General features: G+C 48.2%; 1 protein-coding gene across 9 annotated transcripts in view; it reads left to right on the forward strand.

Moving 5' to 3' along the window:
* Positions 1–16,888, forward strand: part of rpgrip1l (RPGRIP1 like) — a 253,367-nt gene that overhangs the window by 123,284 nt on the left and 113,195 nt on the right. For 8 of the 9 annotated variants that reach the window (XM_085991423.1, XM_085991415.1, XM_085991421.1 and 5 more), the window contains exons 17-18: positions 10,140–10,488; positions 11,004–11,209. In XM_085991423.1, coding sequence (XP_085847549.1) covers positions 10,140–10,488; positions 11,004–11,209 — 555 coding nt within the window. Of the gene's footprint in view, positions 1–10,139; positions 10,489–11,003; positions 11,210–13,606; positions 13,931–16,888 lie in introns of those variants that run through there. The other variant, XM_085991424.1, reaches the window with a different exon arrangement.

Here is a 16,888-nt window from a genome sequence, read left to right on the forward strand (position 1 = left end):
GGCAACTTTTACAAGGCTTAACCACACCTGTGGAAGGTTGGAGCCTCGCACCCATCTCCAGTGTGGCCTCCTGGGAAACCCCTCTCGCCACCTTCACTCAGCGCTTCCTCAACGGAGGCATATACCAGAAGCATGGGAGCCATTTATTTCCTTCCCATCTGGGCATTAGAGGAGCTCGAGCACCAGCCACGGCAGCAGCAGAACCAGGAACAACAGCAGCAGCAGCAGGAGCGCCAGGCTGCTGCTCACCCACCTGAAGCTGCACAGGCCAGAAGGGGCCAGCGCCTGGAAGCTCGTCGGCGCAGGAAATACCCCCCAAACAGGGTCTAGAGATGCAGGGTCACCTATCTCAACATGTCTGAGCAGCAGTGCCAAAGGCGGCTCCGACTTTCGCGAGAGGTAGTGACTGACATATGCGCAATGCTACAGCAAGACCTGCTGCCCAGAGGACCAGGTGGACAAGCATTACCAGTGGCCGTCAAAGTCACCACCGCACTCAACATTTTTGCCTCAGGCTCATTCCAGGGATCAGCAGCAGACATCAGTGGCATCTCCCAGCCGGCCGCACACACTTGCATCACGCAGGTAACCGATGCCCTCTTTGCCCTCGCGCACAATCACATTCATTTCACCAAGGATCGAGCAAGTGTCACGGCGCGAGCGGTTGGATTAGCTCATCTGGCAGGCTTTCCAAGGGTGCAGGGCGTCGTTGACTGCCTTAGGGCACCCCATCGCAATCCAGGTATTTTTGTCAACTGCAAGGGCTTCCACTCCCTCAACGTTCAGCTGGTGTGTGACCACAAGAAGGAGATTTTGCATGTTTGTGCCATGTACCCTGGCAGTTGCCATGACTCCTTCATACTGCGCCAGTCTAGTGTGCCTCCGCTATTCAGTCCGCCAGACCAACCTAACGGATGGCTACTTGGAGACAAGGGCTATCCCCTGAGGACGTGGCTAATGACACCATTGAGGAGGCCAGCCAACGAAGCTGAGGAGCGCTACAACTCCAGCCACATTTCCACCAGATCCATTATTGAACAAACCATCGGTTAGCTGAAGATGCTTCAGATGCCTGGCTAGATCAGGTGGAGCCCTGCAGTACTCAGCAGCCAGGGTCTCCAGAATCGTCGTGGTTTGCTGTGCACTTCACAGCATGGCACAGCGTCGTGGCTTGCAGATTCCTGAGGATCAAGTGGCTCTTCACATATCCTCCTCAGATGAGGAGGAGGAAGAGAAGGAGGTGGGCGAAAACGAACATCCTGCAGAGGCCCATCAACCAGCAGCAGCATTACGCGAGAACATTGCTGCCCGGGATGCAAGGAACTCACTCATCCTGGCCAGATTTGCTTAGCCTAGTCAATCAAACACTTTTGACTCGCAGCTTCTTACCAGAGCATTGACAACGTCCAAGAACCAGAGGATTCCTAGCACTCAGACCACCATACTGACAGTTGCAAGTATTCCTAAGGCCTCACTGTGGAAGTCCCAATCGCGAAATGACAGACGCCACAACTGCAACATTTGCCATCAGAATTTTTATGCACAATTACGACATGATGGCATTTTTACACTAAACACAAAATTCCACCCAAGTGACTACCCTTGTGACTACTTGTGCTTTATCTTCCTCTTACGCATGCTCCTACGTAGTGCTTCCCCAGTGGCTTCAGCAGATGTGGAAGCCCCTTGCTCACTTTGCTGCTGCTCCTTTCTCGACACCTTTGGCGGGCGTCCTCTGGGGTTGCGAGCCTGTGAGGGCTCGTCAACAGTCTGCTGCTCCTGCGGCTGTGCAGGGTTTGAGACGTCAATCTCACTTGGGTGTGGACTCCGGTGGGGCTCTGACCAAGGGCTCTGCAGTGGCATGGAGTTGTGAGCGCTTGGAGAGGAACCCCCACTTCCTTGAGGTCTGCCACCAACCTCCCTCTCATGGGTCAGGTCCCCCTCCACGCCTGCAAGTGGCTGGAGAGCACCTTGCTGCAAATCAGGGGGGCCATGGGGACCATATCTGCAATGGCAGTCCTACTCAGAAGGACTTCCATGAAGGTCTGGTTTCTCTGTTCAATAGATACCCATCACTCCTCAAGAGATGTCATTCTATTCTGAACAATGACCATGTTTTCCATACCTTGGCGACTAAGCTCCTCCATGGCCGTAGCCATCCTCTCCTGTAGGGTAGCCAGCCATACCACGAAGGTAGCAATCGTTTCCACAGAGGTAGCCATCCTTTCCGTGTTGATGCGTTCATGCGCCAATGACTCCACAAAGGTTCTGCTCATGTTCGCTATGGACTCCTCCATTCGCTCCACACTCGCAGCGACCCTAGAGGCAGAACCTGCCAGAGACTCCTGCATCTGTGCCTGGAGTTCCATCACCTCTGATCTTATGGATGGACCCAGAGGCAGAGGGTCGACATGCTGCTGAGCCGAGCTGGCAGAGTCCTGCGCCCCCCGACTAGGACTCTCCACTGCTGTCCTTGTCTCCACAATCTGCTGATGCTCACTTGTGAGCTGTGATACACCAGATGACAACACTACTCTATGTCCCGAAGGTCCCACCGAGGTGTGAGTGTCTGTGCTGGGTGCGCTGAATTCTGCTGACGCTGCACCCTCAGAGGTTGCAGCTTCCTCTGAGGAGTCTGGCTGCTCAGCATCTTCTTCCTGGCTAAGGGGGATGGATGCTTGTGATGGTCCTGTGGGGGAGTAAAGGAAAGAGTTAGAGATGTGATGCAAAGGCTACATGCACATAGCTTTTTGCAGATGCTCATAAGTGCATCTGTTACAGCTTCACAATCATTATCAGCGACTCATGCAATGTCAAAGAGAGAGATGGGAAACTTTTCTGTCACCAGCTTGCTGTGTTGCACCCGTCTGTCCGTCCCCCACGCGCGAATCATCCTCAATGCCCATGATTTCCAGGACGGCCTCCTCCCAGGGTGTCAGGTGGGCTATTGAGGGTGGACCTCCTCCTGTCCTGGCTCGCTCTCGCTTGTTGTGAGCTCTCTTTTCCTGCAATGAGGGAGACAAGTGGAGGTTGAGTGAGAATGAAGGAGTGAGTGTAGAGATTGCATAGCATAGATACTTAGAAGGAGACAACGATGGAATGAGGTTGCAAGACCAAGGGCCCTCCCTGTGTGTTGTCAGTTGTGTTCAAAGAATCAGAGTGATAGGGAGTGTGAGGGCTGCATGGTGGAATAGTTATGTGAATGTGAGCATAGAGAGAGAGGGAATGGGTAAGGGTGCATGGATGTCAGTGTCAAGTGGGATGTGGAGGAAGAGATTGCTAAAGCTGAGTGCTGGTGAGGAAAGGCAATGGGGATCAGATTGAGGGTGATGGGAAATTCATACTCACTTTTCCAGTGCGCTGAAGGTCATGAAATCTTTTCCTGCACTGTATCCAGGTTCTGCGGGTGACTCCCAAGGAGTTGACCTCCTCAGCCATCTGCATCCACACAGCCTTGGTTTGAGTGGGAGGCCTCTTCCTCCCTGATGAAGGGAACAGGACCTCCCTGTTGGCCCTAGCCCCATCCACCAATGCCTGCAGTGCCGCCTCGTCAAAGCGAGGAGCTGCTCTTGCCCTCCCACTTGTCATCTTTCCTGCAGGTCCTTCTGACACCAAATGGAGGAAGCTTGGAAGCCTGCAGAAGAAGCAAGGCTTGCTGTGGACCTTAAATGCAGCAGCAATGATGACGTCATCAGAGGGGACTTTCAGTCATGAAAAACCCCTTTGCAAAGGCTTCTCACACGCTGGAAATCAGTTGGCCAATTGAGTTGAAATTGCATCAATCTCCCACATCCATTTAGATTCATGTGGGAAACACGAAATTCGGATAACACGACAACAGCCCGCACCTGAGTTAAAATCCAGCCCCAAGACTCAGAAATAGGCACATTTCAACATTTAATCCAGCATTTATCATGTAAAAAAGGTAGAATTTAGATTAGATTCAGGCACAAATATATTAATACCACATTTATGCTGCACTGAATGATGCAGTATTAATTTCCGCATTGATGCAACAGGGAGCCATGTTTTTGCTGCCTACTCACATGGCTATACATTTGGGAAAGTAGGGCACCATGCTTACAGGGATTGCTGCTCACCAGGCTCCCATCATCTGTGTGAGTTTTAATGATCAAAAGCAGCTGACAAGTTAGCTCCTCAATCATTAAAATAGTCAATAAAGTTTATTTTAACTTTAAAAGCTTACTTTTTTTGGTGGGGCCAAACTGACTACGTTTACACTAGTCAATTTCTATTCTTCCTGGTGTGAGACTACCACATCCAGGTGTTTTCCATTGGATTATTGGCTCAAAGTGCTTCTTCCTGGAGTTGCCTGGAGATGTGACTTAGTTGCTCAAGCAATAAAGAATGTCAATTAGTCATAGAGTCATAATTACTCAGAACAGCTGCATCAGCAGTAATAGTACAGTGAGCTTGGATAAAGCACTGAGACACTTGCTGGTTTTAACTTCCACATCAAAACTTCACATGTAGGGGCAAAATTGGGCCTCCATTTGCCTGTTTTTCTAGCGCAAAACTGGGGATAACGCCCCTGCTCTTCTTCGAAATAGTGCCATGGGATCTTTTACGTCCACCTGAAAGAGCAGACGGGGCCTCGGTTTAACGTCTCATTCAAAAGACGGCACCTCTGATAGTGCAGCACTCCCTCAGCACTGCACTGCATTTATGTGCTCAAGTCTCTGGAGTGGGACTTGAACCCACAACCTGCTGACTCAGAGGTGAGTGTGCTACCCACCGAGCCACAGTTGACACATAGTAGTGCTAGCATCCCCCCTATTCAATGTTATTGAGCCATGGTGACCAATTTCTCTACTTCACGATGCATATGCGTCCAGGCGCTGCAGCCTCAATTCAGGATAAAAAATGGCGAGGACCAATTTCTATCCCGTTGATTTATCTAATGTACTTTAACCACTGAGTTTTGCCAAACTCTTATCTATGTTGTGCAGAATGTTTAGACTCCCGCTGCAGCAATGATATTTGGTATTTTTCATGGATTAGAGCTGTAGTGGGATTGATACCCAATGGAGTTTCAGTACTGGCTAATAATATCAAAAAAACAGATTAACTGGTCATTATCTCATTGCTGTTTGTGGGACCTTACTGTGGGCCAAATTGGCCCTACATTTGCCTACATGCCCACAGTTGCTACACTTCGAAAGTAATTCATTGGCTATAAAGTATTTTAGGATGGTCAGAAGCCATAAAAGGTGCTATATAAAGTTAAGTTCTTTCTTTTGAATATGCATAGAAGTGCCATGGGGCAAATTACTTCCAATTTCCATCTGTCCTATGAGCAATCATGTAGACTACGTTCTGAGTTTCCCTTTAACAACCTGGCTGAGAAGGAAAACTGTTCAGAACTGTGTACAATCTAGTATGCTATGATGCACATGAACATACCATGCATCAGTTGTTTTAAAGCTCGTATACAGAGAGGTGCAAGAACTATAGAGTAATGTTAATGGGGGACTTCAACTATCCTAATATAGACTAGGATAGTAATAGTGTAAAGGGCAGAGAGGAGGAAGAATTTCTGAAGTGTGTTCAGGAGAACTTTCTTAATCAGTACATTTTCGGCCCAACGAGGAAGGAGGCATTGCTGGATATGGTTCTGGGGAATGAGATGGGTCAAGTGGAGCAAGTGTAAGTAGGGGAACATTTAGGGAACAGTGATCATAGTATCATAAGGTTTAGATTAGCTATGGAAAAGGACAAAGAGCAATCTGGAGTAAAAATACTTAATTGGAGGAGGGCCAATTTCAGTGGGTTGAGAAAGGATCTGAACAGGGTAAATTGGAATCGAAGATTGGCAGGCAAAACTGTAATTGAACAATGGGCTGCCTTTAAAGAGGAGATGGTTCGGGTACAATTGAGTTACATTCACATGACGGGGAAAGGTAGGGCAACCAAAGCCAGAGCTCCCTGGATGATGAAATAGACAGCCAGTAAGATGAAGCAGAAAAAGAGGGCATATGACAGATGTCAGGTTAAAAATACAAATGAAAACTAGGCTGAATATAGAAAGTTCAGAGGGGAAGTGAAAAAGGAAATAAGAGGGGCAAAGAGAGAGTATGAGAATAGATTGGCAGCTAACATAAAAGGGAATTCAAAAGTCTTCTATAGGCAAATAAATAATAAATGGGTAGTAAGAGGAGGGGTGGGGCCGATTAGGGACCAAAAATGAGACCTACACATGGAGGCAGAGGGCATGGCTGAGGTACTAAATGAGTACTTTGCATCTGTCTTTACCAAGGAAGAAGATGCTGCCAAAGTCATAGTGAAAGAGGAGGTAGTTGAGATACTGGATCGGATAAAAATTGGTAAAGAGGAAGTACAAGAAAGGCTGGCTGTACTTAAAGTAGATAAGTCACCAAGACCAGATGGGATGCATCCCAGGATGCTGAGGGAGGTAAGGGTGGAAATTGCAAAGGTACTGGCCATAATCTTCCAATCCCCCTTAGATACGGGGGTGGTGCCAGAGGACTGGAAAATTGCAAATGTTACACCCTTGATCAAAAAGGGCGTAAAGATAAACCCAGCAACTATAGGCCGGTCAGTTTAACCTCGGTAGTGGCGAAGCTTTTCGAAACGATAATCCGGGACAAAATAACAGTCACTTGGACAAGCGTGGATTAATTAAGGAAAGCCAGCACGGATTTGTTAAAGGCAAATCGTGTTTAACTAACTTGATTGAGTTTTTTGATGAGGTAACAGAGAGGGTTGATGAGGGCTATACGGTTGATGTGGTGTATATGGACTTCCAAAAGGCGTTTGACAAAGTACCACATAATAGGCTTGCCAACAAAGTTGAAGCCCATGGAATAAAAGGGACAGTGGCTGCATGGATACAAAATTGGCTAAGTAACAGGAAACAGAGAGTAGTGGTGAATGGTTGTTTTGCAGACTGGAGGTATACAGTGGTGTTCCCCAGGGGTTGATACTAGGACTACTGGTTTTCTTGATATATATTAATGACTTGGACTTGGGTGTACAGGGCACAACTTCAAAATTTGCAGATGACACAAAACTTGGAAGTATAGTGAACAGTGAGGAGGATAGTAGTAGACTTCAAGAGGACATAGACAGGCTGGTAGAATGGGAGGACACGTGGCAGATGAAATTTAACACAGAAAAGTGCGAAGTGATACATTTTGGTAGGAAGAATGAGGAGAGGCAATATAAACTAAAGCGTACAATTCTAAAGGGGGTGCATGAACAGAGAGACCTGGGAGTATATGTGCACAAATCGTTGAAGGTGGCAGGGCAGGTTGAGAAAGCGGTTAAAAAAGTATACGGGATCCTGGGCTTCATAAATAGAGGCATAGATTACAAAAGCAAGGAACTTATGATGAACCTTTATAAAACACTGGTTTGGCCTCAACTGGAGTATTGTGTCCAATTCTGGGCACTGCACTTTGGAAGGATGTGAATGCCTTAGAAAGGGTGCAGAAAAGATTTACAAGAATGGTTCCAGGGATGAGGGGCTTCAGTTACATGGATAGACTGGAGAGGCTGGGGTTGTTCTCCTTCGAGCAGTGAAGATTGAGAGGAGATCTTATAGAGGTGTTCAAAATCATGAGGGGTCTAGACAGAGTAGATAAAGAGAAACTGTTCCCATTGGCGGAAGGATCGAGAACCAGAGGACACAGATTTAAGGTGATTGGCAGAAGAACCAAAGGCGACATGAGGGAAAACTTTTTTACGCAGCGAGTGGTTAGAATCTGGAATGCCCTGCCTGAGAGGGTGGGGGAGGCAGATTCAATTGTGGCTTTCAAAACGGAATTAGATAAGTACCTGAAAGAAAAAAAGTTTGCAGGGCTACGGGGAAAGAGCAGAGGAGTGGGGCTAGCTGAAGTGCTCCTGCAGAGTGCCGGCACGGGCTCAACGGGCCGAATGGCCTCCTTCTGTGCCGTAACCATTCTATGTTTCTACAACAAGCAACTATTTTCTGTGCAGTCACTGAATGGTTATTAAAAGGCTTAACAAACTTAAAATAAGCTTTTATGTAGAACTAGCTGGAGTGCCCGACGGTGCCGAGGCTTTTTCGAGGGCATGTTGTTGTTGGAAGAGAGAGAGAGAGCGACTGGGGGGAAGAGAGAGAGCGACTGGGGGGAAGAGAGAGAGCGACTGGGGGGAAGAGAGAGAGCGACTGGGGGGAAGAGAGAGAGCGACTGGGAAGAAGAGAGGGCGGGGAGGGGGAGGGGCGGGGCGGAGGGGGGGAGGAGGGGGAGGGGAGGGGGGAAGGGAGGGCGGGGGGGAAGGGAGGGAGGGCGGGGGGGAAGGGAGGGCGGGGGGGAGGAGGGAGGGAAGGGAGGAGGGAGGGCGGGCAGGGGGAGGGAGGGCAGGGGGAGGGAGGGCAGGGAGGGGGAGGAGGGGGGAGGGAGGGGGAGGAGGGGGGAGGGCAGGGGGGAGGGAGGGCAGGGAGGGGGAGAGGGGGGGAGGGGGAGGGAGAGAAGGGGGGAGCGGGGGAGAGAAGGGGGGTGAGAAGGGGAGCGAAGGGGGGAGCGTGGGAGAGAAGGGGGAGGAGGGGGAGAGAGACAGAGGGAAGGAGAGAGAGAGGGCGAGTGGCCCGCGGCCGCAAATGGAGCAAGCCCCAAGAACAGGCGTGAGTCGGCTTGAGGCTGAGAGACGGCCACGGCCACGCCCGGTTGCCGGGGTAACCCTGCCGCGCCGCCCCGCCCCGCACTCCCGAGAGCCCCGCTCTCCAAGCCCCAGCCACCCCGCCCCGCCCCGCACTCCCGAGCCGAGAACAGGCGTGAGCCGTCTTGAGGCTGAGAGACGGCCGGCGGGCCCGGTTGCCGGGGTAACCCTTCACGCTCAGCAAGCCCCGGCCGAGATCCGCACTCCCGAGAGCCCCGCCCCGCCCCGCAGTCCCGAGAGCCCCGCCCCCTCGGCCGAGCCGGCTTGAAGTCCACCGATTGTGGCTGAGAGAGACGGCCGGCGGGCCCGGTTGCCGGGGTAACCCGCGCAGTCTGTGAAACCAAGAGAATTTTTTTTTTTTTTTTAAAAAGCTGCCACGGAGAAGGAACGCGCAGTCTGTGAAAGCAACAGAAATTAAAAAATTTTTTTTTTTAATAAATGGGTGTTAAGAAGATGGGAGGCCATCTTGAAAGTTTTTTAATGTTTTTAAAAAGCTGCCACGGAGAAGAAACGCGCATTCTTGCTGAAAACACCAAAAGTTTTTTTTTAAACGGCTGTTAAGAAGTTGGGACACCATCTTCATTGTGTTTTAACGTTTTAGACATTGTGTTTTGACGTTTTACACATTTAAAAAAAATCGCTCCTAACAAATAAACACACAGAAGGTGAGAATAAAGATGGCGGCCACTCACCTCGGTTCAGAACGATAAGGCCCGCCCACACACGCACCGATTGGTCGACCGTCAGGTGACCAAAGCGTAGGATTGGTCAATCGTCCCGTCACTCGACCGTAGGAGGGCCCGGCCGCACGCGGCAGCAACCCGGCGTACGATTGGTCGACCTCGAGGTCACTCTGTCGCTAATGAGCGGATAATGAGATGCTAATGAGCGGAATGTTGAAGGTTTTTCGGATACCGCGGGCGTGATTTTAGCCCGGCCGAAACGTAAATACGCTTAAGACCTTTTTCGAAAGGTAAGCTTTCTTTCGACGTAATGCATGCGTAGGTACGCTCTAACTTTCGAGCGCATAGCCCGACAGACGCACACGTGAGGACAGACAGAAGGACAGACAGACAGATCGACCGATTTATATATATATAGATTATAAAGAACTTTCGATTGCAGTTAAGTTTTAGTTTAATCATTCCCATTCCTGTTTCTCATGTCTGTTTTTCCTGTATTGGATGAATGTGAAAATGACAGTAGCAAAGATTATAGAGGTAATTTTAACCTAACTTGCCAGGTGGGAAACCCATGGGATTAGGTGGGACGCCAGTTTTACACCCCGCACAATTTGACTCTCCTTTGACTTCAATGGAGAGTAAAATCGAGCGGGGTCTAAAACCTGCATTGCACCCGATCTCATCAGTTTACCGATGGGTGGGTTAGGTTAAAATTACCTTTAAGTCTCAGCATATACATTCCTACAGATCCTGCAATAGCCTTCAATTACATTTTTTTTAATGAACCCGCAGGTACAGACTCCAGCTCTGGCAGATGGTAATATGAATGAACTTCTCATGACTATAAAATCCTGTGACAACCTGCAAGCCAAAAGGAAGAATGTCCAACCAAGTCCTTATACTGTCTACAAGTTCTTTGATTTTGCAGACCATGATACTGCCATCATTCCGAACAGCAACAACCCACAGTTTGATGACCACATGAGATTTCCTGTACCAATGAATGCAGAGCTTGACCGATATTTAAAGTCAGAATCATTAATTATTTTTGTGTTTGATGATGCAGAGCCTAATGATAGTTCTTACCTGGGAAAGGCCAAAGTCCCCCTTATTTCATTAGCTCATAACAAGTACATCACAGGTAATAATTCAAAATAGTTTTTTTCTTTTTGAAAATGAGACTCCCCATTCTTAAAATATTTTCTCCTTTTCTTTTTTGAGTCTTTCTGTACCAGTGACCACCTCAAGCCACAGAGGCATTTGGGTGTCGAGTTCCAAAGTCCCTAAAAATACTGCCCTGAAACCAGCTACTGGTAGATATAAGCATGAGACCTGGTGTGACTCTCTGTCTATACTTATTTCCCTTTGGGGAAGTGCCTGGTCCTCTCTTTTACCTCCCTATGACGGTACAGTTGAAATGTGTAACTGATCATTTGAAGCACACAGGGTGCCACTCGGTGGCGCAACATGTTGTGTCTCCAATAAAATGCCCCAGACTACTATTTTTCTGTTTGTTACTGTGGTTGAATTCATTTTGCATGTTACTGATGGTAACCCTTCAGAAGATCAATACGTAAAACCTCCAAAACCTTAAAAAAAATTCTTGCCCTTTCCAGGCAGTATCCTTGTTGTACACTTTTATTCATTTATTTCTAGGTACATTTGAACTTACAAACTCTGAAGAACAAGCCAATGGCACATTAGATGTTGAATTAAAATGGATGGTCTCATACTTGCCATCAAATGAATCCATACTGACAATGGACCAAGCCAAGGTGGTTCCAAAGCATGAACCAGAAAAGTTGCCAATAAAGGCAAAATTGAAAGAACCTTTACCGACCGTATCTGCAGGATCAAATTTGGTAATTAATTTTATTCAGTTTTAATGATTCAAAATGTTACTTGATTTGTTCAGTTTATCAAATTCGCTAATATTTCTAAAAAGAGTTTTTTTTTCTGCATAATTAAGTTTTTCTTGATATTGTTTCAATAACAGAAGAAGTAAATAAGGAAAAATTTCTACTTCATTAGCTGTAGAAAGCTATCATTTTTGCTGGGTATGCATTTATTTCAGACCAAGCAAGATTATGAAGTTAATACACAAGCATAACTATAGAGTAAATTTTCTAATTGCACAATCTTGGCACGGAGCCCCACGACAAATGAATGGATGGAAAATTGTGGGTGGGGGCGGGTCGCATAGAGGGTCGCCATCCCAAAGATTTCAACAGCGCATTCTGCACTGCACGTTTAACTCAATTACATCAATTCAAACCGTCTTGCGGGTGGCTTTGGTGTATATAGAAACATAGAAGATAGGAGCAGGAGTAGGCCATTCGTCCCTTCGAGCCTGCTCCGCCATTCAATGAGATCATGGCTGATCATCCAAATTCAGTACCCTGTCCCTGCCTTCTCCCCATATCCCTTGATCCCTTTAGCCTTAAGAAATATATCCAACTCTTTCTTGAATATATTTAATGAACTGGCCTCCACCGCCATCTGTGGTAGAGAATTCCACAGGTTCACCACTCTCTGGGTGAAGAAATTCCTCCTCATTTCAGTCCTAAATGGCTTACCCCTTATCCTTAGACTATGACCCCTGGTTCTGGACTCCCCGGCCATCAGAAACATCCTTCCTGCACCTAGTCTGTCCAGGCCTGACAGAATTTTATAGGTTTCGATGAGATCCCCTCTCAATCTTCTAAACTCCAGTGAGTATAAGCCCAATCGACACAATCTCTCCTCATACGTCATTCCTGCCATCCCAGGTATCAGCCTGGTGAATCTTCGTTGCACTCCTTCCATGGCAAGAACGTCCTTCCTCAGGTAAGGCGAACAAAACTGCACACAATACTCAAGGTGCAGTCTCACCAAGGCCCTGTACAACTGTAGCAAGACATCCTTGTTCCTGTACTCGAACCCTCTTGCTACGAAGGCCAACATACCATTTGCCTTCTTAACCGCCTGCTGCACCTGCATGCTTACCTTCAGCGACTGGTGCACAAGAACACCCAGGTCTCGTTGCACTTCCCCTTCTCCCAATCTATTGCCATTCAAATAATAATCTGCCTTCCTGTTTTTGCCACCAAAGTGGATAACCTCACATTTATCCACATTATAGTGCATTTGCCATGTTTCTGCCCAATCACCCAACCTGTCCAAATCGTACTGGAGTTTCACAACATCCTCCTCACAGCATACCCTCCCACCCAGCTTTGTGTCGTCTGCAAATTTGGAGATATTACATCCAATTCCCTCGTCCAGATCATTAATATATATTGCGAACAGCTGGGGTCCTAGGACCGATCCTTGCGGTACCCCACTAGTCACTGCCTGCCACTCGGAAAACGACCCATTTATTCCAACTCTTTGCTTTCTGCCCGCCAACCAGTTCTCCATCCAAGTCAATACCTTGCCCCCAATCCCATGTGCCTTAATTTTGCACGCTAATCTCTTATGTGGGACCTTATCGAAAGCCTTCTGAAAGTCCAAATACACCACATCCACTGGTTCTCCCTTATCTATTTTACCAGTTACATCCTCAAAAAATTCCAGTAGATTAGTCAAGCATGATTTACCGTTTGTAAATCCATGTTGATTTTGTCCGATCCTGTCACTGCTTTCCAAGTGCTCTGCTATTACATATTTTACGATGGACTCTAGCATTTTCCCCACTACCAATGTCAGGCTTACCGGTCTATAATTCCCCGCTTTTTCTCTACCACCTTTTTTGAATAGTGGGGTAACATTAGCTACCCTCCAATCCATGGGTACTGTTCCAGAGTCTATCGAGTTCTGGAAGATGACCAGCAATGCATCTACTATTTCTAGGGCCACTTCCTTAAGTACCCTGGGATGTAGATTATCAGGCCCTGGGGATTTATCGGCCTTCAGTCCCATCAATTTTCCTAACACCATTTCCCTACAAATACTGATTTCTTTCAGTTCCACCCTTTCATCAGACCCTATGTTCCCCAGCATCTCTGGGAGGTTATTTGTGTCCTCCTTTGTGAAGACCGAACCAAAATATGTATTTAGTTGGTCTTCCATTTCTTTGTTCCCCATTATAAATTCCCCTGATTCTGACTGCAAGGGACCTACGCTTGCCTTCACCAATCTTTTTCTCTTCACATATCTATAAAAGCTTTTACAGTCAGTTTTTATGTTCCCAGCAAGCTTGCTCTCATATTCTATTTTCCCTTTCTTAATTAATCCCTTTGTCCTCCTTTGTTGAATCCTAAACTGCTCCCAATCCTCAGGATTATATCGCAGTGATTTGTGTGGGTGAAAGCAAACATGGATTCACAGCGACAGGAGGCTGCGCCCAGATTCTCAAATGCCTTCCTGGAATCCTGGTTCAGGGAGTCAGAGCACACAGGGAGGTACTATTCCCTGGCAGCGGCAGGAAAAGAGCAGCCAGTGAAACCAAGAGGGCAGGGCTGGAGTTTGCCCAAGATGTGAGCAGCAGGGGTGTTGTCAGCCGCTCCTGGATTCAATGCTGGAAGAGATTTAATGATCTCATGAGGTCAGGAAAGGTGAGTACAATGCAACATTCAACTACATCCTGATGTGCGTGTCACCCCTACCCCATCACTCTGTCTTCCCAAGCCTATTCCTCACACCAACCTACCTTGCAGGTGCACCCATCCCTCACTGTCTATGCACCTACTCACATCCCCATTTGACTAAACACCACTGACACTCACCCTCAGCCTAATGCAATCCCACAAAGTAGCACCACAGAAGGAGGTCATTTGGCAATGTCATGCCACTCCCTCATAGTCACCCTCTACAGATGTAATCCATACACCCCTTGCATTCATTCCCTCACTCTCACTCAAAGTTCTCTTCTATCCCTCCTTGCAGGAGAAGAGAGTGCAGAACAGGAGAGAAAGAGAACCGGAGGTGGCTCTGCAATATATACAAATTTGACGCCTGCAGAGGAGGAGGCTCTCGAAATAAGTGGAATGACTGAGTTGATGGCAGTGGGCGAAGGACAGAGGGGGACCTCCCAGCAACCTGGTGACAGAATTAAATATTTCACATGGCATACAACAGTCTCTCAGTGAAATATCATCATGTCCATAATGGTGACATTACACATTCTTGTCATAAGAGGTCTAATTCATGTCTTTACTCTTCAACAGGTCCATCAAGTGCCCCCACCCCCCACAACAACTATCCAGCCGGAGGAGGAAAACAACTCCTCAGAGGAAGCTTCAGTCTCTGAGGGTAAAAATGTCATCACACCCATGCGCACCCAGCACCAGCACAGATACGCGCACCTCAGTGGGTCCAGCAAGACATAGATTAGTGTTGTCACCCAGTGTTGTACACATCACAAGTGAGTGAGAGCAGATGGTGAAGATAGGGACAGCAATGGAGAGTCCTCACTGGAGGGCACAGAACGCTCCAAGCTCTGCTCAGCTGGATGCAAATGCTGAACCTTGGAGACCGTCAACAAAGTGGTTGACCTTGGGGGAGCAGCAACAGATTTGTGAGGCTCTGGCAGCTTTTCCAGCCGCGATGTGCGCGATTGTCCAGAGAAGGGAGGAGTCCATCTCCAACATGAGCAGCATCATATTGCAGGCAATGGCAATGATGTGCTGTTCCATGGAAAGGATGGCCATCTGCATGGAGCAGCTAATGCGTTAGTCGAACAAAAACATGCTTGCTGTGAGCAACAGATTGCAGACTCTCATCGACCTCATCTCTAGGAGGAATACCAACTTAAACTTGGGCGTTCATCGTCCCACTGATGTGCAGCAAGGTGCTCGCCAGCTCCTTGCTAGCAGGGAAGTGTGGGTGGCCCATGAGAGGGATGATGTGGAGAGGGGACATGGAAGTGGGGCTCTGCTCAAAGTGCTCTCACTTCTCCTTCGTTGCCTCCCCCTCAGCCAGAGCCCCACATGCTGCCTTGGATCCCGATGGCCGAGTCTGCCCCTGCACAGTTGCAGGGGAACACTCTTTGGCAGGGCCCTCACAGGCCCTGAAACCCAGAGGATGTCTGCCAAAAGTGTCAAAGCAGCCACAGCAGGGAAGTGAGCAGCCTGCCTCTACCTCTGCTGAAGCCACAGGGGCTGCACCTCATAGAAGCACTTGGAAAAGAAAAAAGACACAATCGTAAATGCACATGGGCGTTTGCCAAAATGTGAGTGCTAAGGCACACATAAATTTTATTTCTTTGCACTACTTTACCGTCTTGTCCATTTTTGCCTGCTATCTGGGAAGTGGATTTGTCTGGTGTGAATGGTGAGACATTACTTAACCTTGAGCAATGGGGATTTGGTTTACAGGAATGGTTTGGTCATTTTAGGACTGCTTTGTGGTGTGGGGGGAGGTGAAGTTGGTACAACATCTGGAAGCTATATGGGTGCACTCGTGCAACTTAAGTAAACCGGGCCATTATGAGGCCATCCCGGGCCTCATGGGCAGCAAAATACACCGCTGCTGGTGCCATCTCCACCTCAGATTCCTCTTCCTTCTCCTCCTCCTCCTCCTTGTGTTCCACCTGTTCCTCCTCCTCCTCCTCCTCTGAAGAGGCTCTGCGCCTTACTCCTCCTGCAGCTCCATTCCTCGCTGCTGCACTCTGTTGTGCAGCGCGCAGCATACAGTATGATGATGATTCTGGAGACCCTTGCTGGTGCGTACTGAAGGGCTCCTCCAGAACTGTCAAGGCATCTAAAGCACATCTTCAGCATGCCGATTGTTTGCTCTATGACACATCAATGATTTAGACTTGAATGTAGGGGGTATGATTAAGAAGTTTGCAGATGATACTAAAATCGGCTGTGCGGTTGATAATGAAGAAGAAAGCTGTAGACTGCAGGAAGATATCAATGAACTGGTCAGGTGGGCAGAACAGTGGCAATTGGAATTCTGTTGGACATGTGGCTTTCATTATTGCACTCCTCGGGCTCATTGCTTGGTGTCCTCCCGGGTGTCATCAGCCACGTCTTCAGTGGATAGCCCTTGTCTCCAAGCAGCCTCCAAATCTGTTTGGAGATGCAAAGAGTTGAGGGAGGATGGACAGGCACAAGACAAAAGAGTCAATGACTGCTCCCAGGGAATCTGGCACACACATGTATGATGATCTTTTAATGGTTGCAGACAAGCTGCACATTGAGGGAGTGGAAGCCCTTGCAGTTCAGAAAAACTCCTGGGTGATCTGGGGGTGCCTTCATGGGCACAGTGTGCAGTCCATGACACCCTGCACCCCTGAAGCCAGCCAGAGCTGCAAAGCCAAGCATCCGATCAATAACACTGGCTTCATCAGTGGCAAAGTTTACATAAGTGGCTGACTTGTGAAACATGGCATCGGTCACCTGGGTGACACATTTGTGGGTGGCTGACTGCGAGATCCTGCAAATGTCTGCTGCAGATCCCTGGAAGGAGCCTGAGCCGAAGAAGTTGAGGGCAGTAGTGACTTTGGCAGCCACTGGTAAGGCGTGTCCACCAGGTCCTCTGGGCAGCGGGTCTTCTTCCAACAAGCTACAAATATCTGCCACGTCCTGGCACGATAACCTGAGCCTCCTGAATCA

This window comes from Somniosus microcephalus, chromosome 6, assembly GCF_052327205.1.
Source record: "Somniosus microcephalus isolate GS21.2 chromosome 6, FLI_Smic_1.0, whole genome shotgun sequence".
NCBI classification, from domain to species: domain Eukaryota; kingdom Metazoa; phylum Chordata; class Chondrichthyes; order Squaliformes; family Somniosidae; genus Somniosus; species Somniosus microcephalus.